The sequence below is a fragment of the Procambarus clarkii genome, chromosome 77, assembly GCF_040958095.1.
Source record: "Procambarus clarkii isolate CNS0578487 chromosome 77, FALCON_Pclarkii_2.0, whole genome shotgun sequence".
Taxonomy (NCBI): Eukaryota; Metazoa; Arthropoda; class Malacostraca; order Decapoda; family Cambaridae; genus Procambarus; species Procambarus clarkii.
This window is the reverse complement of record NC_091226.1, coordinates 12,936,877-12,960,960: the sequence shown is the minus strand read 5'-3', so window position 1 is coordinate 12,960,960 and position 24,084 is coordinate 12,936,877. Positions and strand designations below refer to the sequence as shown.

Sequence of the window (24,084 nt, the reverse complement as noted above, 5' to 3'; positions counted from 1 at the left end):
CATTTCATTTTTCTATTATGCACCCCATACCCATCCCGGGGGGGGGGGGGTGAAAAGGGTTACAAAGGCACATAATGGGTTCAGGAACTGAACCCATTATGTGCCTCTCTACGAACTCTGATTACGTCTGATTACGAACTGATTACGATCAGTTCGTAATCAGATTCGAACTGATCGCGTCTGAGTACGAACTCTGGGGTTCAGGAACTGAACTTCGTTTAGCTAAGCAAGTGACAATCTTGTAAAGGGAGTTAAACAATTGTTAATATGTTACATACACATGTACATATATTTACATGTACACAAATACATATACATATCAATAATACTTTTATATCACAAGTGATTCAACAAGTGGTTCATAACATGACTTTAAGAAAACTAAGAGTTTTCTGCGGGTTTGAAATATGAGGACAAGGAACTGGGATATGAGGACAAGGAACTGGGATACGAGGACAAGGAACTGGGATATGAGGACAAGAAGCTGGGATATGAGGACAAGGAACTGGGATATGAGGACAAGGAACTGGGATATGAGGACAAGGAACTGGGATATGAGGACAAGGAACTGGGATATGAGGACAAGGAGCTGGGATATGAGGACAAGGAACTGGGATATGAGGACAAAGAACTGGGATATGAGAACAAGGAACAGAGAGGGATGCTCCAGGATAGAGAGGGATGCTCCAGGATAGAGAGGGATGCTCCAGGATAGAGAGGGATGCTCCAGGATAGAGATGGATGCTCCAGGATAAAGAGGGATGCTCCAGGATAAAGAGGGATGCTCCAGGATAGAGAGGGATGCTCCAGGATAGAGAGGGATGCTCCAGGATAGAGAGGGAGATGCTCCAGGATAGAGAGGGATGCTCCAGGATAGAGAGAGAGATGCTCCAGGATAGAGAGGGAGATGCTCCAGGATAAAGAGGGATGCTCCAGGATAGAGAGAGAGATGCTCCAGGATAGAGAGGGATGCTGTGACTAAAGAGCAAGACACAGATGAAGGGGGCGGGAGAAAAGCCTCTGAAGCCAAGATGAGATTGAATCACCTTCCAAGTAGAGGTAATGGCCATTCCTAATTAAGAAAGAGGGGGGGGCAGGGGGCGTTATGCTGTGACGTCACGCTCGTCAGACATCATAGTACGTCTGCTAATCAATATGTAACTTTATGTCTTACTCTACATATGTAGCTTTTTACGTAAATAACTATATATGTAATGCCTTGGAAATGTGTTGAAACGCGAGATCGCTCGGAATTTTCATTTCATTTTATTATGTGGATACTTATGTATAAATGTCTATAAAAAATGTCTACTTATGTATAAATGTTTACAAAAAATGTCTACTTATGTTTAAATGTCAACAAAAAATGTCTACTTATGTATACATGTCTGTAAATGACTGTTTATCTACTTGTCTCTTCCTAGATGTGTTAATTTGTATATTTTACTGAAGATAATTGGCTTTTGGTAAGGAGAAAGTTGAAACACTCTTCAAGAGTTGAGGAGTCAACATCAGTAGCCAAGACTTGTATGATCACTACACTGACATCAGAGCATCACTGACATCACAGCATCACTGACATCACAGCATCACTGACATCACAGCATCACTGAGATCACATCATCACAGCATCAGAGTCACACTAACAACCGCTTATCGCTATTCCATAACACCCAAGGAAAAAACACAAACATACTTTCTAGACCTACCCTCAAATCACACAGTGCTGTCGAAGGAGAGTATGAATGAGGAGAAACCCCCCGAGGCTGGTCTTGTGTAGTGATAACACAGGGAGTCGATCAGCGCCTGAGGGAAGCAGCAAGGTGAGAGAGGGACTTCAAAGGCCAATATATAGTCAGCAGGCCAGCAGGTTACGGCCTGGTGATGCATGGAGGACCATTTCTACTGACATGAGTGGTATATATATCGCTTCAGGGCGTCCCTCAGGGCCCGGCTACCTGCACAACATCCCTGCCTCCTCCTCTCATCATATCCACCTCCTGATGGCGCTGTGGGGGAGAGTGAGAGTGGGAGAGGAGCCACCGTGATCAGGTAAGTTGTTGTTGGGAGTGAACTCATCATCAAGAAGAAATATACACGTCCTCTGGGGACTGGTGGTAAGACAAACACGGTGTTGATGCTGTAGAAGAAGATGAAGATGCTGTAGGATGCTAAGATGAAGATGCTGTAGGATACAATGAAGATGCTGTAGGACACTAAGATGAAGCTATAGGATACTATGAAGATGCTGTAGGACACTAAGATGAAGCTATAGGATACTATGAAGATGCTGTAGGACACTAAGATGAAGCTATAGGATACTATGAAGATGCTGTAGGATACCATGAAGATGCTGAAGGATACTAAGAAGCTATGAGATACTATGAAGATGCTGTAGGACTCTAAGATAAAAGCTATAGGATACTATGAAGATGCTATATGACACTAAGATGAAGCTATAGGATACTATGAAGATGCTGTAGGACACTAAGATGAAGCTATAGGATACTATGAAGATGCTGTAGGATACTATGAAGATGCTATAGGATGCTAAGATAAAGCTATAGGATGCTAAGATAAAGCTATAGGATACTATGAAGATGCTATAGGACACTAAGATGAAGCTATAGGATACTAAGATGAAGATGCTGTAGGATACTAATATGATGCTGTTGAAAAAAGCAGTAGTTAAGATGACAGACTCAAATATTAGACCACAATGCCAAAGGCACTTTTGGGAGCAGAGCCACCAGACGTTATCTCTACTATCAGACCAGCATCAGCGACATTACCAAATTGCCACTGACACATCTACGAAGGGGACATCTACCAAGGGGACATCTACCAAGGGGACATCTACCAAGGGGACATCTACCAAGGGGGACTTCTACCAAGGTGACATCTACCAAGGAAACATCTACCAAGGGGACATCTACCAAGGAGACATCTACGAAGGGGACATCTACCAAGTTGACATCTACGAAGGGGACATCTACCAAGGGGACATCTACCAAGGGGGACTTCTACCAAGGTGACATCTACCAAGGAAACATCTACCAAGGGGACATCTACCAAGGAGACATCTACCAAGGGGACATCTACCAAGGGGACATCTACCAAGGGGACATCTACCAAGGGGACTTCTACCAAGGGGACATTTACCAAGGGGGACTTCTACCAAGGGGACATCTACCAAGGAAACATCTACCAAGGGGACATCTACCAAGGGGACATCTACCAAGGGGACATCTACCAAGGGGACATCTAACAAGGGGACATTTACCACGGAGACATGTACCAAGGAGACATCTATCAAGGGGACATCTATCAAGGGGACACCTACCAAGGGGACATCTACCAAGGAGACATCTACCAAGGGGACATGTACCAAGGGGACATGTACCAAGGGGACATCTACCAAGGGGACATGTACCAAGGAGACATCTACCAAGGGGACATCTACCAAGGGGACATCTACCAAGGGGACATCTACCAAGGGGGGGGGGTTCAGTAGGTCACACTAACATTAAATACAGCAAGAACCCACTTAAGACCAAACAACATTTCCACTGTATTCATATTTCACGTCCAATTGGACTTGTCACTGTAACAACGTTGTTAACCTCTCCATTGCTTCACTTCCCTATCGTCGCCTATTCTCTCATTCTTCTTCATTCTTCTGTTTCTCATCTTTTCCAATTCCATCCTCCTTCTCTCCTCCTAATTCACATGTCTCTCCTTCCTCTTTCAGTCTCCTTACATGATCTTCACACCCATTCACTGCCTTCCTCTTGCCTCCTCCTCCTCCTCTTTCCTCATACGTTGTTGGTGTGTTGCTATCCACTATTATTCGTCTCTCTTCCTCGCTTCCTAGTGATGGATCACCACCTTCTGCATAAATTAGATTGCTTTCGTATTTCAAAACCATTTTCTATACCTTCTTTGTATTCGAGTTCTTCCTCAAGAATATTTTAGAGGATTTACAAACTCAAGTTAGATCAAGAATACGTCTGAGTAATGTTAAGTTCTTTTGTAAATATTCAAAATCTATTGTAATCTAATCCAGTTCAAACTTAATCTAACCAAACTAGACTTAAATATTCTAAATATTCTTGAGTTGCACATATCTGCATCTGCAAGACTCCGTCAATTGATTATATATATATATATATATATATATATATATATATATATATATATATATATATATATATATATATATATATATATATATATGTATATATGTATACTGCATCTTCTGAGTCTGCTAGCAGAGCTCAGCTCAAGTGAAAAGAAAGGAAGCAGAGAAGGAAGAGAAGAAGACAAAAGAAAGGAATGCTAAATAAAGAAATGAAAGAAAAGAAGAAATGAAAATAAAAGAATGAAAAAAATGCTGAAAATTAAAAATGAATGGAAAATGTAGGAACTGCAAAATTAATGTAGATCAATGTAAGGAAGGAAAAAGGAAGGAAGGAAGAAAGGAAGAAAGAAAGAAAGGAAGAAAGAAAGAAAGAAAGAAAGGAAGAAAGAAAGAAAGGAAGGAAGGAAGAACCTTGCAGGTGCATCACAGTATTGTCGTATTTCACAAATTTATTTTTAAATTAGACTGACTGACTAAGTCTTCCTGAAGAACATGTTCTACTTCACTAGGACCTTGAAGAACATAAGTCTCATTCAGTAGCTCCTTGAAGAACATAGTCTACTTCACTAGGACCTTGAAGAACATAGTCTACTTCAGTAGGACCTTGAAGAACATAATCTACTTCAGTAGCTCCTTGAAGAACATAATCTACTTCAGTAGCTCCTTGAAGAACATAATCTACTTCAGTAGCTCCTTGAAGAACATAATCTACTTCAGTAGCTCCTTGAAGAACAAAATCTACTTCAGTAGCTCCTTGAAGAACATAATCTACTTCACTAGGACCTTGAAGAACATAATCTACTTCAGTAGCTCCTTGAAGAACATAATCTACTTCACTAGCTCCTTGAAGAACATAATCTACTTCACTAGGACCTTGAAGAACATAATCTACTTCAGTAGCTCCTAGAAGAACATAATCTACTTCACTAGCTCCTTGAAGAACACCGTCCTTGGAGCCCTTCATGTGAGTAATAGGTAAATATTACTCACAATAAAGCCGAGTAATATTATGATGAATTGCGTATCGTATCAATAGCATTAATCCTTCTAATCTACAATCCCTAAACAAAATATATATTCATAATACAAATAAGTAATATATATGCATCCGAGTTCGAAATTTCTCTCTGCATAAGGTTTTTGGGGTTTCTCCTCTATATTCTGTTTTGTTATCCAGCTTTCCATATTTATTTAATAGTCGAGCAAGAGTAGTTCCTGCTGCCTAAAAAATTGAATCCAATTATAATCCTAATAAGTTCAATCTGCATATTCATATTGAAGAGTTGATAATTATACGCTTTGCATACATTACTGGCGATAACCAGGCGCCAGCAGCAGGAGTGGGAGAACAGGCAGCAGCTTAACAGGCAGCAGCAGCTTAACAGGCAGTAGAGCTTAACAGGCAGTAGAGCTTAACAGGCAGTAGAGCTTAACAGGCAGTAGAGCTTAACAGGCAGTAGAGCTTAACAGGCAGTAGAGCTTAACAGGCAGTAGAGCTTAACAGGCAGTAGAGCTTAACAGGCAGTAGAGCTTAACAGGCAGTAGAGCTTAACAGGCAGTAGAGCTTAACAGGCAGTAGAGCTTAACAGGCAGTAGCTTAACAGGCAGTAGAGCTTAACAGGCAGTAGCTTAACAGGCAGCAGCTTAACAGGCAGCAGCTTAACAGGCAGCAGCTTAACAGGCAGCAGCTTAACAGGCAGCAGCTTAACAGGCAGTAGAGCTTAACAGGCAGCAGCTTAACAGGCAGCACCTTAACAGGCAACAGCTTAACAGGCAGCTGCTTAACAGGCAGCAGCTTAACAGGCAGCAGCTTAACAGGCAGTAGAGCTTAACAGGCAGCAGCTTAACAGGCAGCAGCTTAACAGGCAACAGCTTAACAGGCAGCAGCTTAACAGGCAGCAGCTTAACAGGCAACAGCTTAACAGGCAGCAGCTTAACAGGCAACAGCTTAACAGGCAGCAGCTTAACAGGCAGCAGCTTAACAGGCAGCAGCTTAACAGGCAACAGCTTAACAGGCAGCAGCTTAACAGGCAGCAACTTAACAGGCAGCAGCTTAACAGGCAGCAGCTTAACAGGCAGTAGAGCTTAACAGGCAGCAGCTTAACAGGCAGCAGCTTAACAGGCAGCAGCTTAACAGGCAGCAGCTTAACAGGCAGCAGCTTAACAGGCAGTAGAGCTTAACAGGCAGCAGCTTAACAGGCAGCAGCTTAACAGGCAACAGCTTAACAGGCAGCAGCTTAACAGGCAGCAGCTTAACAGGCAGCAGCTTAACAGGCAGCAGCTTAACAGGCAACAGCTTAACAGGCAGCAGCTTAACAGGCAGCAGCTTAACAGGCAGCAGCTTAACAGGCAGCAGCTTAACAGGCAGCAGCTTAACAGGCAGCAGCTTAACAGGCAGTAGAGCTTAACAGGCAGCAGCTTAACAGGCAGTAGCTTAACAGGCAGCAGCTTAACAGGCAGCAGCTTAACAGGCAGCAGCTTAACAGGCAGTAGAGCTTAACAGGCAGCAGCTTAACAGGCAGTAGAGCTTAACAGGCAGTAGAGCTTAACAGGCAGCAGCTTAACAGGCAGCAGCTTAACAGGCAGCAGCTTAACAGGCAGCAGCTTAACAGGCAGTAGAGCTTAACAGGCAGTAGCTTAACAGGCAGTAGAGCTTAACAGGCAGTAGAGCTTAACAGGCAGTAGAGCTTAACAGGCAGTAGAGCTTAACAGGCAGTAGAGCTTAACAGGCAGTAGCTTAACAGGCAGTAGAGCTTAACAGGCAGCAGCTTAACAGGCAGTAGAGCTTAACAGGCAGCAGCTTAACAGGCAGCAGAGCAGACAACAACAGCAGCAGAGCAGACAACAACAGCAGCAGACAACAACAGCAGCAGAGCAGACAACAACAGCAGAGCAGAGAACAGCAGGAGAGCAGACAACAGCAGCAGCAGAGCAGACAACAGCAGCAGAGCAGACAACAGCAGCAGCAGAGCAGACAACAACAGCAGCAGAGCAGACAACAACAGCAGCAGAGCAGACAACAACAGCAGCAGAGCAGACAACAACAGCAGCAACAGAGCAGACAACAGCAGCAGAGCAGAGAACAACAGCAGCAGAGCAGACAACAGCAGCAGAGCAAACAACAACAGCAGGAGAGCAGACAACAGCAGCAGGAGAGCAGACAACAGCAGCAGCAGAGCAAACAACAACAGCAGCAGAGCAGAGAACAGCAGCAGAGCAGACAACAACAGCAGGAGAGCAGACAACACCAGCAGAGCAAACAACAGCAGCAGACCAAACAACACCAGCAGCAGAGCAAACAACAACAGCAGCAGAGCAGAGAACAGCAGCAGAGCAGACAACAACAGCAGGAGAGCAGACAACACCAGAGCAAACAACAGCAGCAGACCAAACAACAGCAGCAGAGCAAACAGCAGCAGCAGCATCATACTAACAAACACTGTAGCCACAGAACATCTATTGTGATCTATTGCCAGTATAACGGAGCCCAGCCACGCCTCTAACAATCAAACTACACATATATACTCCCAATCATCCATGTACGAGAGTTAACAATAACCAACAATTACATTACATACTAAACAGTCGTCACATAACATTATAAATCTAGGGAACAGGATCATTACATCAAGTTTACCACTATTAAAATAATATTTACATTCCTCATATATCTTTTCATTTTTTGGGAGCCGGTCGGCCGAGCGGACAGCACGCTGGACTTGTGATCCTGTGGTCCCGGGTTCGATCCCAGGCGCCGGCGAGAAACAATGGGCAGAGTTTCTTTCACCCTATGCCTCTGTTACCTAGCAGTAAAATAGGTACCTGGGTGTTAGTCAGCTGTCACGGGCTGCTTCCTGGGGGTGGAGACCTGGTCGAGGACCGGGCCGCGGGGACACTAAAGCCCCGAAATCATCTCAAGATAACCATCCCAACCCAGAGGGTCTGAATCCAGTTAATAATGAAATATTTTAGAATATAAAGTTAAAGAAAAGGCTTTATGTATAATAAAGTTGGTCCTCGAATTCATTCGAGACTTCAGAGAGGTGAAGTCTCGAATTGGGCATTCAGGGGCATTGGCAAAGGTGCCAAATGCCCCAGAATCATTAGCGGTATCATTAGAAAATGCATCCCAATATATGCCCAAATAGACATACTTCAACAGTGCAAGCAAATTGCCTTTAATTCCAACCAACCAAAACTCAGTTTGAGATCCATAAAACGATATAGCAAGATAGCGGAAAAGGAGATAGGAACAGAGCCAAGGTTGTTATCTAGTTACGTGTTCAGTTTCAAAGGGAAGGGAAGGAAAAGGTGGGGGTATAAATATGTCGTCGCTTCCTCTTCCACTTCCGCCTGCTACTTGGCTATCCCCTCTCTCTCTCCCTCTCTCTCTCCACTAATCAGCTCTCTCTCTACCTTTCCCATTATCTGTCTTTCAACCCATCTTCTCTCCCTCCTCTACACCCATTCACCCCCTTCCCTTACCCTTCCCTTACCCTTCCCTTACCCTCCCAACCCCGCTGTATCAGCCTCGGTCCGACGCTGTCTTCCCAATTTCCTTATTTTTACCCAATTTCCTAGCGGCATCCTCTCTTCTGGGAGCGTTATGGTCAGTGCCTCGGCCCGTCTCACGAGGCGGACTTGGGGCTCCGTACCCTTCAGCTTCTCTGAACTACTGAGGGAAGGTCAAAAGGAATGGGAGGGGGGGGGGAGGAGGGTAATAACTGGAAAGGGGAAATAAGTAGGAAAGGGAAAAAAAGGAGAATGGAACAGATAAAAGAGTTGATGTACACTGGTGGTGGTGGTGGTTGGGGTGATGGTGGTAGTAGTGGTGGTGGTGGTTGGGGTGATGGTGGTAGTAGTGGTGGTGGTTGGGGTGATGGTGGTAGTAGTAGTAGTGGTGGTGGTTGGGGTGATGGTGGTAGTAGTGGTGGTGGTGGTGGTTGGGGTGATGGTGGTAGTAGTGGTGGTGGTTGGGGTGATGGTGGTAGTAGTAGTGGTGGTGGTGGTTGGGGTGATGGTGGTAGTAGTGGTGGTGGTTGGGGTGATGGTGGTAGTAGTGGTGGTGGTTGGGGTGATGGTGGTAGTAGTGGTGGTGGTGGTGGTTGGGGTGATGGTGGTAGTAGTAGTAGTGGTGGTGGTTGGGGTGATGGTGGTAGTAGTGGTGGTGGTTGGGGTGATGGTGGTAGTAGTAGTGGTGGTGGTGGTTGGGGTGATGGTGGTAGTAGTGGTGGTGGTTGGGGTGATGGTGGTAGTAGTGGTGGTGGTGGTGGTTGGGGTGATGGTGGTAGTAGTAGTAGTGGTGGTGGTTGGGGTGATGGTGGTAGTAGTGGTGGTGGTTGGGGTGATGGTGGTAGTAGTAGTGGTGGTGGTGGTTGGGGTGATGGTGGTAGTAGTGGTGGTGGTTGGGGTGATGGTGGTAGTAGTGGTGGTGGTGGTGGTTGGGGTGATGGTGGTAGTAGTAGTAGTGGTGGTGGTTGGGGTGATGGTGGTAGTAGTGGTGGTGGTTGGGGTGATGGTGGTAGTAGTAGTGGTGGTGGTGGTTGGGGTGATGGTGGTAGTAGTAGTGGTGGTGGTGGTTGGGGTGATGGTGGTAGTAGTAGTGGTGGTGGTGGTTGGGGTGATGGTGGTAGTAGTGGTGATTGTGGTTGGATTGATGGTGGTAGTAGTGGTGGTGGTGGTTGGGGTGATGGTGGTAGTAGTGGTGGTGGTGGTTGGGGTGATGGTGGTAGTAGTGGTGATTGTGGTTGGATTGATGGTGGTAGTAGTGGTGGTGGTGGTTGGGGTGATGGTGGTAGTAGTGGTGGTGGTGGTGGTGGTTGGGGTGATGGTGGTAGTAGCAATAGTCATAGCAGAAGCAGCAACACACACCAGGAACAGTAGCCAGCAACAGCAACAACAACAACAACAGAAGTAGTAGGATAATTAGTAAGATTAACTACCCCAATAAGACCCCCCTCCCCCCCCCCCCCAACGGAAGATACCAACTATGAACAAACAAATAATAAACCAGAGAGACCAACAAATAAAAATAAATGACTTTTTAAACAGTATGAAAAAGAGAACAGGTCAAATGTCAAATGATAAATAGAGGAGAGAGAGAGAGAGACAGAGATAGAGAGAGAGACAGACAGATACAGAGAGAGAGAGAGAGAGAGAGAGAGAGAGAGAGAGAGAGAGAGAGAGAGAGAGAGAGAGAGAGACAGAGAGAGAGAGACAGACAGACAGAGAGAGAGAGACAGAGAGAGAGACAGAGACAGAGAGACAGACAGACAGAGAGAGAGAGACAGAGAGAGAGACAGAGAGACAGAGAGACAGAGAGACAGAGAGACAGAGAGAGACAGAGAGAGAGACAGAGACAGAGAGACAGACAGAGACAGAGAGACAGACAGAGAGACAGAGAGATGCTGCTGGTGAAGAGATCTGTTAGCCAGCCTCTGCTCATCTCCTGGTCCCTGGTGACTGGTTCACGCGCCCTCAGCGACCCGTGACACTAGACACAATACAGCCCAAGACTGACTCAAGCATCCATGTCCACTTCCCCCTTACTATCCTGTCCCCCTCTGGCAGGGGACAGGGGGGACACAGCCTGGGAACCTATATATTCCTCCCCTGGATAATACAGCCACCAGTGTTCCACTCAGTGGGGATGTAATGTTTTCGCATATGGCTATTTTATCCTTGGATAATATAAGCTATTATGTACTTGGATAATATAAGCTATTGCGTACGTGGATAATATATGCTATTATGTACCTGGATAATATAAGCTATTATGTACCTGGATAATATAAGCTATTATGTACCTGGATAATATAAGCTATTATGTACCTGGATAATATAAGCTATTATGTACCTGGATAATATATGCTATTATGTACCTGGATAATATATGCTATTATGTACCTGGATAATATAAGCTATTATGTACCTGGATAATATAAGCTATTATGTACCTGGATACATAATAGGTTAGTCACCTGAGCTAAGCTGTAGTCGCCTGAGCTAAGCTGTAGTCGCTTGAGCTAAGCTGTAGTCTCCTGAGCTAAGCTGTAGTCGCCTGAGCTAAGCTGTAGTCTCCTGAGCTAAGCTGTAGTCGCCTGAGCTAAGCTGTAGTCGCCTGAGCTCAGCTGTAGTCGCCTGAGCTAAGCTGTAGTCGCCTGAGCTAAGCTGTAGTCACCTGAGCTCAGCTGTAGTCGCCTGAGCTAAGCTGTAGTCGCCTGAGCTCAGCTGTAGTCGCCTGAGCTAAGCTGTAGTCGCCTGAGCTCAGCTGTAGTCGCCTGAGCTAAGCTGTAGTCGCCTGAGCTAAGCTGTAGTCACCTGAGCTCAGCTATAGTCGCCTGAGCTAAGCTGTAGTCGCCTGAGCTCAGCTGTAGTCGCCTGAGCTCAGCTGTAGTCGCCTGAGCTAAGCTGTAGTCGCCTGAGCTAAGCTGTAGTCGCCTGAGCTAAGCTGTAGTCACCTGAGCTCAGTGAATGAGACAAGAGTTTAGGCTGTTAGCCATATAGGCGACTACCTTGTGACAAGCAAATTGTTCACCTAAATCATTTGTTTAAGAACATGAGATCTGCACCTTCACCTCTACCTCTTCCTCCACCTCCTCTTCCACCTCTTCCACCTCCTCTTAGACCTCCTCCACCTCCTCTTCCACCTCCTCTTCCACCTCTTCTTCCACCTCCTGTTGTACCGTGGCTCCCTGCACACTCCTCTTGAGTCAGGAGACAAAAGTTATTCATGCAGATGTTGTACACATTAAATGCAGCCTGTACGTGGTGCCTTCTTTAGCAGTAATGGCGTCCTGGTGGGTAGGAGGGAGGGTGGAGATGGAGCTAGAGGGAGGGTGGAGATGGAGCTAGAGGGAGGGTGGAGATGGAGCTAGAGGGAGGGTGGAGATGGAGCTAGAGGAAGGGAGAAGAGGGAATAGTGAGGTAGGGAGGGAATAGGAAGATGAGGGGTGAGAGTGAGGAAGAGTATGAGAGAAAATGAGAAGCAGCAGTTCAGGCCCAATGGTCTCTAGCCACTGTGGCTTTCATAAGGCTTGCTTTCCTATTCAAAGTGAAGGAACTTTCGACTTATCAAGATTAAGATGCCGCTCTTAAGCCTCGCTGCACCACTTGTATAGCATCTTCCAGAATGGAAACAATGTTGTGCTTTGCAAGACATATATAGAGTCATAATTAGCACTGCACAAGCGGCTCTGCTAACTACCACTATGAAGCGTGAGCGCTAACACTTGAGAACGAGCTAAGGAGCCTGACCCTCCATCTCCCAGCACCACCAACTGAGACACGCCACGGCACGGAGAGGTTTAAGACCCGCGATAGAATACCTTGAAGAAATTTAATCATTATACATAATGAAAGAGAATCCCACGCGTACTCTTGTTCAAAAAGACCCCCAATATTTCTGCATGACATTGGGACATTTCTGAAACTGGAGTTATATGACACACTCAGAACATAACATGTTCTTGAGGTTATCTTGAGATGATTTCGGGGCTTAGCGTCCCCGCGGCCCGGTCCTCGACCAAGCCTCCTTTTTGTTACACACCCCCAGGAAGCAGCCCGTAGCAGCTGTCTAACTCCATGGTACCTATTTACTGCTAGGTGAACAGGAGGCATCAAGGGTTAAAGAAAATCGTCCCATTTATTTCCGCCTCCACCTGGGGATCGAACCCTGAACCTCAGGCCTACGAATCCCGAGCGCTGTTAACTCAGCTGTCAGGCCCCTATCTGACAGACGCCATAACAATTACCCACTAGACTGACAAGCACTTACAACCTCCCACCAGTACTGCCTGTCGGTGGTGGCGCAGTAGTAACACTTTCGCCACGCGCTTCGCCAGCGATTTGGCCAAGGTTCGAATCCTGGCCGGGGAGGATTGACTGTGCACCATTCCTTAACTGCACGCTTCTGTTCACCCAGCAGTGATTGGATACCTGGTTGTAAAATGCTGGTGTAGGTCGTGTTCTAAGGGAACTAGTGGGTAAGGCTTACCATGGTAAGGGGAAAGATCTCAGCCTGCTAACAGGAGTCAGCAGTCGTCTGCTCCTGTACCCTCCTGTGTAAATCATAGCTCCGGTATTAAGAAAAAACAATGTTTCTTACCTTCACTGTGCCTCCTGCCAAACCACTTGGGGTGGACAGTAGAGCGACGGTCTCGCTTCATGCAGGTCGGCGTTCAATCCCCGACCGTCCACAAGTGGTTGGGGCACCATTCCTTTCCCTCCGTCCCATCCCAAATCCTTATCCTGACCCCTTCCTAGGGCTATATAGTCGTAATGGCTTGGCGCTTTGTCTGTATAGTTCCCTTCACTGATACCTTGCCCTTCTCTCTCTCTCTCTCTCTCTCTCTCTCTCTCTCTCTCTCTCTCTCTCTCTCTCTCTCTCTCTCTCTCTCTGTCTGTCTGTCTGTCTGTCTGTCTGTCTCTCTCTCTCTCTGTCTGTCTGTCTGTCTGTCTGTCTGTCTGTCTCTCTCTCTCTCTCTCTCTCTCTCTCTCTCTCTCTCTCTCTCTCTCTCTCTCTCTCTCTCTCTCTCTCTCTCTCTCTCTCTCTCTCGCTGTCTGTCTCTCTCTCTCTCCCTCTCCCTCTCTCCCTCTCTCCCTCTCTCTCTCTCTCTCTCTCTCTCTCTCTCTCTCTCTCTCTCTCTCTCTCTCTCTCTCTCTCTCTCTCTCTCTCTCTCTCTCAAGAGACGCTGGCCCAGAAGGCAGGTGGAGGGGGGCAGTAACCCACTTTAATTACAGGGAACTTCCTGACCTGGTCTTTACAACCCACCTACCCCTCCACCCCCCATCTTTCTACCCCTCCCACTTACCCCCTCTCACCTTCCACACCTGCCACTCCCCCCCACACACACCTCCCACACCTGCACCAACCTTCCTACTCCCTCAACTGGAAATGTTGATTAAGTTAACTCTTCCAGGATGGTTGTTGTTGTTAGTGCTGATGGTGGTAGTGATGATATATTGGTCCTCTTGCAGGTGTGGGGCTCTCCTGCAGGTGTGGGGCTCTTGTAGGTGTGTGTGGGGCGCTTGTAGGTGTGTGTGGGGGGGCTCTTGTAGGTGTGTGTCGGGCGCTCTTGTAGGTGTGGGGCGCTCTTGTAGGTGTGGGGGGGGGGGCTCTTGTAGGTGTGTGGAGCTGTAGTGGTTGTAGTTAGTAGTGTAGTCACACACACACACACACACACACACATACACACACACACACACACACACACACACACACACACACACACACACACACACACATACATACACACACACACACATACATACACACACACACACACACACACACACACACACACACACACACACACACACATGATCACCACATTCAAGATCCTCAAGGGAATCGACAGGGTTGATAAAGACAGGCTGTTTAACACAAGGGGCACACGAATTAGGGGACACAGGTGGAAACTGAGTGCCCAAATGAGCCACAGAGATATTAGAAAGAACTTTTTTAGTGTCAGAGTGGTTGACAAATGGAATGCATTAGGCAGTGATGTGGTGGAGGCTGACTCCATACACAGTTTTAAATGTAGATATGATAGAGCCCAATAGGCTCAGGAACCTGTACACCTGTTGATTGACAGTTGAGAGGCGGGACCAAAGAGCCAGAGCTCAACCCCCGCAAGCACAACTAGGTGAGTACAACTAGGTGAGTACACACACACACACACACACTGTGTGTGTGTGTGTGTGTGTGTGTTGTGAGAGCAAGTACACGTACACACAATACACATCAGTTGGATTACAATATATTCACATGTTCTTCCCTCCCTCTCTCTATTTGCAACTTCTGTTTCATTCTCGTGTTCCTTTCCCCTTCCTGCGTACAGCGTTCCTTCTCTCTCTCTCTCTCTCTCTCTCTCTCTCTCTCTCTCTCTCTCTCTCTCTCTCTCTCTCTCTCTCTCTCTCTCTCTCTTGACACTCTCACTCCTCTCACTTACCATTCTCTCTCACCCCTCTCTCACCCTCCTCTCCTGTCATTCTTCATTATTCTCTACTCTTTTTACCTTCTAACGTGATCAGCGTTTTCAAATATAATTGTTTCTTCTGCCTCGTATATGCTTCCCCTTGTGTGTATACACATATACTACATGAAAGAATGCATGTTTGTCTGTCTGTCCAAAGCTGGAGGCCAAGAGCTTAAGGATAGTCTCATCCAAATTTGTAGGGGGAATGGTCTGAGGTATGGGATAGTTATAGGCTAGTCGTTGAAGGTCTAATTTGAAGGGTTTACAAAATATAGCCTCTAACCCTCACTCTGAGATGTTCATGAAGTCTGAAATGAAATCTGGGATGTGTTGTCCGTAGAGGGTTGAGGTTACTCCTGCCGTTTACCCGCGCATTGTTAAAATTTGCTTTTTATCGGTAAATGGAAATGTTTATCTGTTTTTATGTTATTGGAGAGGAGAGGTAGGGAGGTGGGGGGATGGAGGGTAATGGGAGGGAAGAGGGGACAAGGGGAGAAGGGAAGTGAAGAGGGGAAGCATGAGGAGAGGGGAAAATAGAGGGGTAAAATAGGGGGTTCCCTAGCACTGCCGGAAACAGGTCCTACTATATTGTGCATATATAGAATAGGGGGAGGGTCCCTAATGGTGCCTGAAATAGCTTCTCTTCCCTCATTCCACCCCACTCCCATCTCCCCATTAACTCCCTCGTCCCTATCCCCTTGGTCCCCCATCCTCGTCCCTCCTATCCTCCTCCACTCCCCCCTATCCCCCATCATCTTAGCCCTCCCCTTCTCTCAGAAAATGTATTAATAAGACGGCCAAAAACAACTGTATATTTCTTATGTTCTTCACTTGGCAAAGAAGTTTAAAAATGACTGTAAAGTTCCATTTCCATTTGTAGCGGACCCGAGGGACGTCGCTATATTACAGATTTCGCTGCAGTTATCTTCAGCATCTTCGGAGGCAAAGAGAAAGTGAATATAGATACGTAGAAGTGACTGGGTGTATTTTCTGCAGAATGAGATGAGATGACGTCTTACGGAGTCGAGGGAGTTGGGCAATTTTTGTCTCCATTCTTATTGGTCGACAAGAGCAGTTGGCATGTCGTGAGCTGGCAGTTTTTTGTTTACATAGGAAGGTACAGGAAGGTACAGGAGGGTACAGGAGGGTACAGGAGGGTACAGGAGGGTACAGGAGGGTACAGGAGGGTACAGGAGCAGACTCCTGCTAGCAGGAAGAGAGTTTTCCCTTCTCATAGCTCTTGGTAAGCCTTACTCTACTACTTTTACACAGGAGGGTACAGGAGCAGACGACTGCTGACTCCTGCTAGCAGGAAGAGAGCTTTCCCTTCTCATAGCTCATGATAAGCCTTACTCTACTAATTTTACACAGGAGGGTACAGGAGCAGACTCCTGCTGACTCCTGCTAGCAGGCTGAGAGCTTTCCCTTCCCATAGCTCATGGTAAGCCTATACGCACAAGTTTCCTTGGAACACAACCCCACTATCATTTAACAACCAAGTACCCAATCACTGCTGGGTGAACAGAGGCGTACATTTAAGGATTGGCTCCTAGTCAATCCTCCCCGGCCAGGATACGAACGCAGTCAAAGGATACGAAGCGTGAGGCGAGTACGTCACCTCTGCGCCACCAAAGACTATAGTTCACTCCTAATCTTTAGATGGTGGCATGTAAGTGCTGGTTGTGGATAACTGGACTAGTGCTATTGAATAACAGAGACATTGAACGACAAAGAGACATTAGACATAGCCGAAGCACTTCATATTAAGCACTAATCCAATTATCAACAGCAAACTTGCACTGAAGTATGTCCTACCATGTATTAAACCAGGACGTGACTGGCCCCGTACATCACACCTATTATTGTAGATGGTCCACTTGTCCCACGCCTGGACCGGTGCTGAGGATGGGTCCACTCGGGCCCACGCCTGGACCGGTGCTGAGAATGGGTCCACTCGGCTCACGCCTGGACCGATGCTGAGAATGGGTCCACTCGGCCCACGCCTGGACCGGTGCTGAGAATGGGTCCACTCGGCCCACGCCTGGACCGGTGCTGAGAATGGGTCCACTCGGCCCACGCCTGGACCGGTGCTGAGAATGGGTCCACTCGGCCCACGCCTGGACCGGTGCTGAGAATAGGTCCACTTACCCCTCGAACCTCCTGACCAACTTTCGTCCACTCCATGTCCGTCATCTCCGTCCTCCACAGCCTCTTCATCTCCCACACACTCATCTCCAGAGAAATTACTCCAAACCCAATCGATGGACTCCAGATGCACTCGTTCTCAGGCCAAGTGCGTGTCGATGCCAGCTCGTTTATTCTACGATATTTACAAAGAATTTCTCGGTCAGATTACCTCGAGTATTCTTAGAGAACGTTAGTGTAGAAAGAGCTATTTTAAGACTTTGACTGAGATACTCTTGGAAAGTAAGAGTCGGATTCTTTACCGCCAGAAAGGGCAAAAAGACAAGACAATAAGGAAGATCGTGATAAAGAAAACAATGTAAAGAAAGGTAGCACAGAGATAAGGCAAAGAAAACAGATAGGAGAAGATCCAGGAGTTAAGATCTTCAGAGTTAGGAAAGAACTGACAAATATTTTGTTGACATTTCAACAAAAGGATTAGATGCCATAGTCATATCAGAAGGAGGGCGGACTTCTGTGCCCTCCAGAAGGAGGGCGGACTTCTGTGCCCTCCAGAAATACCAGAACCGGACAGGAGAGGCTCAAGCTCTACATACAAACACCTCAAGCTGTCAGCCACAAGAAAGCTTGATGGAAAATGACAGCTCATCGCAGCGCTGGGCACTGAAGGACAAGCAATTGTTGGTTATCGTGCTGGACAAGGCGGCCCCCGAGTTCACGAAAGATGTTGCAAACTCAATTGCAAGTTACTTCTCCCTGCGTATCGTCGGTTCCCAACCGGTTTGACGTGGAAGCCAAAGACGAAAGCCGGTTATCAGTCACATGATGAGCTACGATCTCTTGTTTCACTCGATCCTGGTGCTGACTACAGGTTCGTGGACGGGCTTCGCTGTCTATGCCGTCAACAGACGGTACAGACATCGAAGTACGGTACAGACAGCATGTACTCCAGCCGGAGACTTCATACATACCAAGCCCCTTTGTGTATACATATACAACGTCCCTCAGACGTTGTATATGTATACACTTTACCACACACTGAAATTGCTGTACCAGCACTCACCTTATAGTGTATAGTGGTATATTACTAACCCCACAACATCACACTAACTACAGCTTCACACTAACCAATCAGCGCACCTCTAGCCTGAAATACCAGCTTCCTTGAGCCAATAGGAAAGAGCGGCCGGCCAACTCTAAGTCGCCAATAAAAATGGAGATTAATATTCGGCTGTCAAAAATATTTTCCAATTATATTTTGAAACGGAAAACGAATAAAAAATTATATCATTATTCATTCTCAACGTCAGTAGAGAATAATGAAAAACTATATAAGATAATGAGAGAGAGAGAGAGAGAGAGAGAGAGAGAGAGAGAGAGAGAGAGAGAGAGAGAGAGAGAGAAAGAGAGAGAGAAACAAACAAACTACTGACACTCCCAATCGCCACCTCACACACTTTCTCCCTCACCAAGTTTTTGACATAATTGCATTACCGTGTTCGATACCCTGACTCCCAACTTTCCCCCCTCACGCCATTACCGAAATGAAACGCAAAGTAGATTTGGAATGATATTTTGGAACGAGAAAATATACATACAGACAAGGAAATGCTTTTATGATCCCTATGAGACTTGAGATCATTTCGGGTAGTTTAGTGTTTAAAGTGCGGTGTTTTCCTTGTTAACGAGAGAGGTGTAGTTAGCGGACGATTAAGCAACCCGTTCTCGCAAATTCGTAAAGTCAATATTGACTTATTAACTACGTGCATAGGTGATATGCTAAACATAATAGATACCCTTAAAAAGATTCATAGAAAACACCGACCTTACCTAACCTTGTTAGTATGTTAAGATAACCATCTTATTGCTTCGTAATTACAATTATTACTTAACCTATACCTATTTAACTCAAACTCAAACTATTCTTGACTATTATATTCTGGTCCAAAGTTTTTTTTTTTAATTTGCCTATTTGAATAACGGCGCCAATTTAATTTTAAATTCAGAAATATGTATATGATATTCTTACTGTTTTTTTAGTAATGGGTTTTAAGACGAATTAAGGGTTCACCATTAGGGTAAATTATCTGTTTATAAATATCTTTTATTCACACTATTTTATATAATGGCTGGTAATCTGTGTCTGAATAGCCGTTTCTTTCTGTTGGTCTCTGTTGATCTGTTGGTCTCTGTTGATCTGTTGGTCTCTGTTGATTTGTTGGTCTCTGTTGATCTGTTGGTCTCTGTTGATCTGTTGGTTTCCGTTGATCTGTTGGTCTCTGTTGATTTGTTGGTCTCTGTTGATCTGTTGTTCTCTGTTGATCTGTTGGTCTCTGTTGGTTCCTGTTGATCTGTTGGTCTCTATTGGTTCCTGTTGATCTGTTGGTCTCTGTTGATCTTTTGGTTTCCTGTTGGTCTCTGTTGATCTGTTGGTCTCTGTTGATCTTTTGGTTTCCTGTTGATCTGTTGGTTTCCGTTGATCTGTTGGTCCCTGTTGATCTGTTGGTCTCTGTTGATCTCTGTTGAACTGTTGGTCTCTGTTGATCTGTTGGTCTCTGTTGATTTGTTGGTCTCTGTTGATCTGTTGGTCTCTGTTGATCTGTTGGTCTCTGTTGATCTGGTGGTCTCTGTTGATTTGTTGGTCTCTGTTGATCTGTTGGTCTCTGTTGATCTGGTGGTCTCTGTTGATCTGTTGGTCTCTGTTGATCTGCTGGTCTCTGTTGATCTGGTGGTCTCCGTTGATCTGTTGGTCTCTGTTGATCTGTTGGTCTCTGTTGATCTGGTGGTTTCTGTTGATCTGTTGGTCTCTGTTGATCTGCTGGTCTCCGTTGATCTGTTGGTCCCTGTTGATCTGTTGGTCTCTGTTGATCTGTTGGTCTCTGTTGATTTGTTGGTCTCTGTTGATCTGTTGGTCTCTGTTGATCTGGTGGTTTCTGTTGATCTGTTGGTCTCTGTTGATCTGTTGGTCTCTGTTGATCTGCTGGTCTCTGTTGATCTGGTGGTCTCCGTTGATCTGTTGGTCTCTGTTGATCTGGTGGTTTCTGTTGATCTGTTGGTCTCTGTTGATCTGCTGGTCTCCGTTGATCTGTTGGTCCCTGTTGATCTGTTGGTCTCTGTTGATCTGTTGGTCTCTGTTGATTTGTTGGTCTCTGTTGATCTGTTGGTCTCTGTTGATCTGTTGGTCTCTGTTGATCTGGTGGTCTCTGTTGATCTGGTGGTCCCTGTTGATCTGTTGGTCCCTGTTGATCTGTTGGTCTGTTGATCTGTTGGTCTCTGTTGATTTGTTGGTCTCTGTTGATCTGTTGGTCTCTGTTGGTCTCTGTTGATCTGGTGGTCTCTGTTGATCTGGTGGTCCCTGTTGATCTGTTGGTCCCTGTTGATCTCTTGGTCTGTTGATCTGTTGGTCTCTGTTGATCTGTTGGTCTCTGTTGATCTGTTGGTCTCTGTTGATCTGCTGGTCTCTGTTGATCTGGTGGTCTCTGTTGATTTGTTGGTCTCTGTTGATCTGTTGGTCTCCGTTGATCTGTTGGTCTCTGTTGATCTGATGTTCCCTGTTAATCTGTTGGTTTCTGTCCACTAGTCATATTATGTCACTGTCTGTTTGCCTGTCTCCCTGTCCCCCCCCCCTGCCATCCCCAGTATCACAAGGGTCAATATTCTCTATGATTCTAGTTTGATTCCACGAATATCATAAATTTAGAATATGTTTTGTTCTAATTTCTCGTATTAATCTCCTCTTCCCTCCGAGTTTAAAGCTTTCTATCCCATGAAGTGGGAAATAGAGGTAAGGATGAGGATAAGGATGAAAGTAATTTATTTAAAAAAAATAGAATGTCTTTGTCTAGACTTAGAGGCCAGATGCTTCGGGTTAGTCTCACAAAAAGTTCCCGCATGAAATATGGATACCTGTTATATGCTAGTCGGGGTCGGCCCAAGTGCCTTGCTTTAAGAAATATCGGCATCAAAAAGCACCCCCGTCACCCCCTTTACCAAGTCGCAATCTTTACGAAGTCTGAAATAAAATCATGATTTTCTGCTTTCCAAAGAGTTTTAATGGCTACTCCCGCCGTTTGCCCGCGCATTTTCATAATTTACTCGAAGACGATGAACGTGAACTGATTCGGGTTACAGTGATACATTTTCTGAGAGATGGAGAGAGGGGAAATAAAGGAAGGGGAAGGAAGAGGGAAGCTCAGAGGAGAGAAATATGGAAAGGATGGAAGACACGTGGTGGAGGGGGGAAAAGAGAGGAAGGATAGGGAAGGATAGGAAAAGAGAGGGAAGGACTGTGTGAATCAAGAAAGAGGGAGAAAGATGAAAAGACGGTTAGAGAAGAGGAGAGGATATAGATATGAGGATATGAGAGAGGGGAAGAGAAATGAGAGAGAAAGATGGGGAGCAGAAACAGAGAGAATAGGAGCTGAACCGGGTACGGTGTCTAGTAATTTATATAATAAACTGGACTACGATAACATATGAATTGAGAAATATGGAACGCAGAGTGAGAGAGAGATAGAGAGAGAGAGAGAGAGAGAGAGAGAGAGAGAGAGAGAGAGAGAGAGAGAGAGAGAGAGAGAGAGAGAGAGAGAGACAGAGAGAGACAGAGAGGGAGAGAGAGAGAGAGAGAGAGAGAGAGAGAGAGAGAGAGAGAGAGAGAGAGAGAGAGAGAGAGAGAGAGACAGAGAGAGAGAGAGAGACAGAGAGAGAGAGAGACAGAGAGAGAGAGAGAGAGAGAGACAGAGAGAGAGAGAGAGAGAGAGACAGACAGAGACAGAGACAGAGACAGAGATAGACAGAAACCAGGTGCTGGTACCACCTCCACAATCTCCGCACCAGTGTTACCAACTAAACACTCACCTACAATACAAGTGCAAAACGTCAACAAAGACGACGGTTCGAACCCACAGTGGTGCCACAGTCCGGGTTTTAATAAATATTTGTGAGAAAACTATTCACATTTAATATGGTTTAGGTGTTATGCGGATTAAAGCTATTCCCAAAAAATATATTTCCATAGCCAGTGAAGGAAAAATCTTTTAATAATTAAAGCTTAAATTTAATAACAAATGGTTACTGTTTTTCTCGTTTCTAAGCCGGTTAAAAATTATATCTGATAAATATAATGATATACAAATGTGTTAATATTAGTTATATTTCTGTATATTATTTACTAATTGATTTTAATAATAATAATATTATTAAACATTATTATGTAAGCAAAGCTATGTACTCACGTAGCTGTACTCACCTGGTTGTGCTTGCGGGGGTTCAGCTCTGGCTCTTTGGTCCCGCCTCTCAACTGTCAATCAACTGGTGAGGTTTGATGTGGGTCCACGACGGACCAAAGCGTTACTGCCCTTTCTCTTCACAGGTGTGGGCCTCAGGTGTGGGTCTCAGGTGTGGGCCTCAGGTGTGGGCCTCAGGTGTGGGCCTCAGGTGTGGGCCTCAGGTGTGGGCCTCAGGTGTGGGTCTCAGGTGTGGGCCTCAGGTGTGGGCCTCAGGTGTGGGCCTCAGGTGTGGGTCTCAGGTGTGGGCTAGGAGGCTTGTTTTGCACAGCGATTGCGACATTCTCATAATAATATTTATTGCATGAAATAACAGTGAATTAACCCAGCTACATATTATTAATCTTCCACAATGGATATCGGCAAAATAACCAATTTTTCGCGTCTGTTGGTCGCTATCAGTAGTATGAAAGTGAACCAATACTGCACCTGATGAACACCTAGATAAGGTGCTCTACCAGGATCAACGTCAGCACTCGTTTGAGACATGAACCTACAACAGGTGATCACACCTATAGATCTGATTGTTTCACACCTGTCTTGGGTCTAATGACCATATAATCTATCTGCCCACATGTCCGGCAGCATCGTGAACTAGCATCTGATGCCTTCATAACCCCACTTAAATAGGCCTGATCTGACCCTCCAACTGTTAATGCCAAAGAAATGGCTGATCATCTTGTTTCTCACTTGGCGATCAGAATGCAAATCAGAGACACACGACTCACCTTCTCTCACCAGTTTCCGCTCATCTTCCTGTAACTTTACAAAAGAGAAAGTACCAAGGCCTAGGGCCCCAAGCTGAGCCTTTGATAGAGCCTGGTAGAGGACTGGAAAGTAAGCTTCAGAGCCTTGCAAATGATGGGACTCTTCTGTACCTCACTGAAAACTTCTTAAGCAACGCGGAGCCTTCCAGGAGTTCATCAATTAGTCCTCCTGCGAACTTAGAACTGAGAAGATTCTCCCAACTGTGGTGTCATCAGCTCGCTTCTATGGAACATTTGCTTTCACGAAGTCCTCAATATAGTGCCAGAGGTTAGGTCCTGTGAAGACGACTATAAACTGACTTATTCAATACACAAGAGACATCTAAATAATGTCAGTGAACCTTTCACATTATCTGAGCTTAAAGAGGACTGTAGCAAGTTTCTCTTGTCCCAACTGATGACTCTCTATCTATGTCTATCTGATGTCTATCTCACACAGACATCAAATATATCGTCTCTAGACTAGACAAGAAAATACTGATACACACACCTATTAATTATTATAAAGTGCAGATTTATATATATCTATCCATGACGTGAGGCATGGAAAGTGTTGGAGCCAAATGCATTAGTAGTAGTAGTACACTTTACCGGAAGTAGTGTGCTGCATCTCAGCATCCTTCAGCATCCCTCAGCATCCCTCAGTACCTGTGTGCTGAGGGATGTTTAAATCACAACTTTCACTTCAGATCTTTAATAGTGTTCGCAACTAATGTTGGATTCATTCCCTCCCTCACCCCATTTGCACATGCATACATGTTCAAATG

General features: G+C 45.6%; 1 protein-coding gene across 1 annotated transcript; it reads right to left on the bottom strand.

Annotated features, from left to right (window-relative positions):
• Positions 1-19,378: 19,378 nt before the first annotated feature.
• On the bottom strand, positions 19,379-21,347 carry LOC138357302 (trichohyalin-like). Its single transcript, XM_069313986.1, has 2 exons — positions 21,273-21,347; positions 19,379-20,824 (listed from the first exon to the last, which is right to left on the bottom strand). The coding sequence occupies exons 1-2, from the start codon at positions 21,345-21,347 to the stop codon at positions 19,379-19,381; spliced, it is 1,521 nt and encodes a 506-aa protein (XP_069170087.1).
• Between the last annotated feature and the right edge of the window lie 2,737 nt (positions 21,348-24,084).

What these genes read in the sequence shown, in the direction of transcription:
- LOC138357302 (XM_069313986.1), bottom strand. Translation starts at nt 21,347, where the DNA reads ATGCGCGGGCAAACGGCGGGAGTAGCCATTAAAACTCTTTGGAAAGCA. An exon ending in ATGATTTTATTTCAGACTTC is followed by an intron (nt 20,825 to 21,272) that starts GTAAAGATTGCG and finishes AGAAACCAACAG; the next exon opens with ATTAACAGGGAACATCAGAT.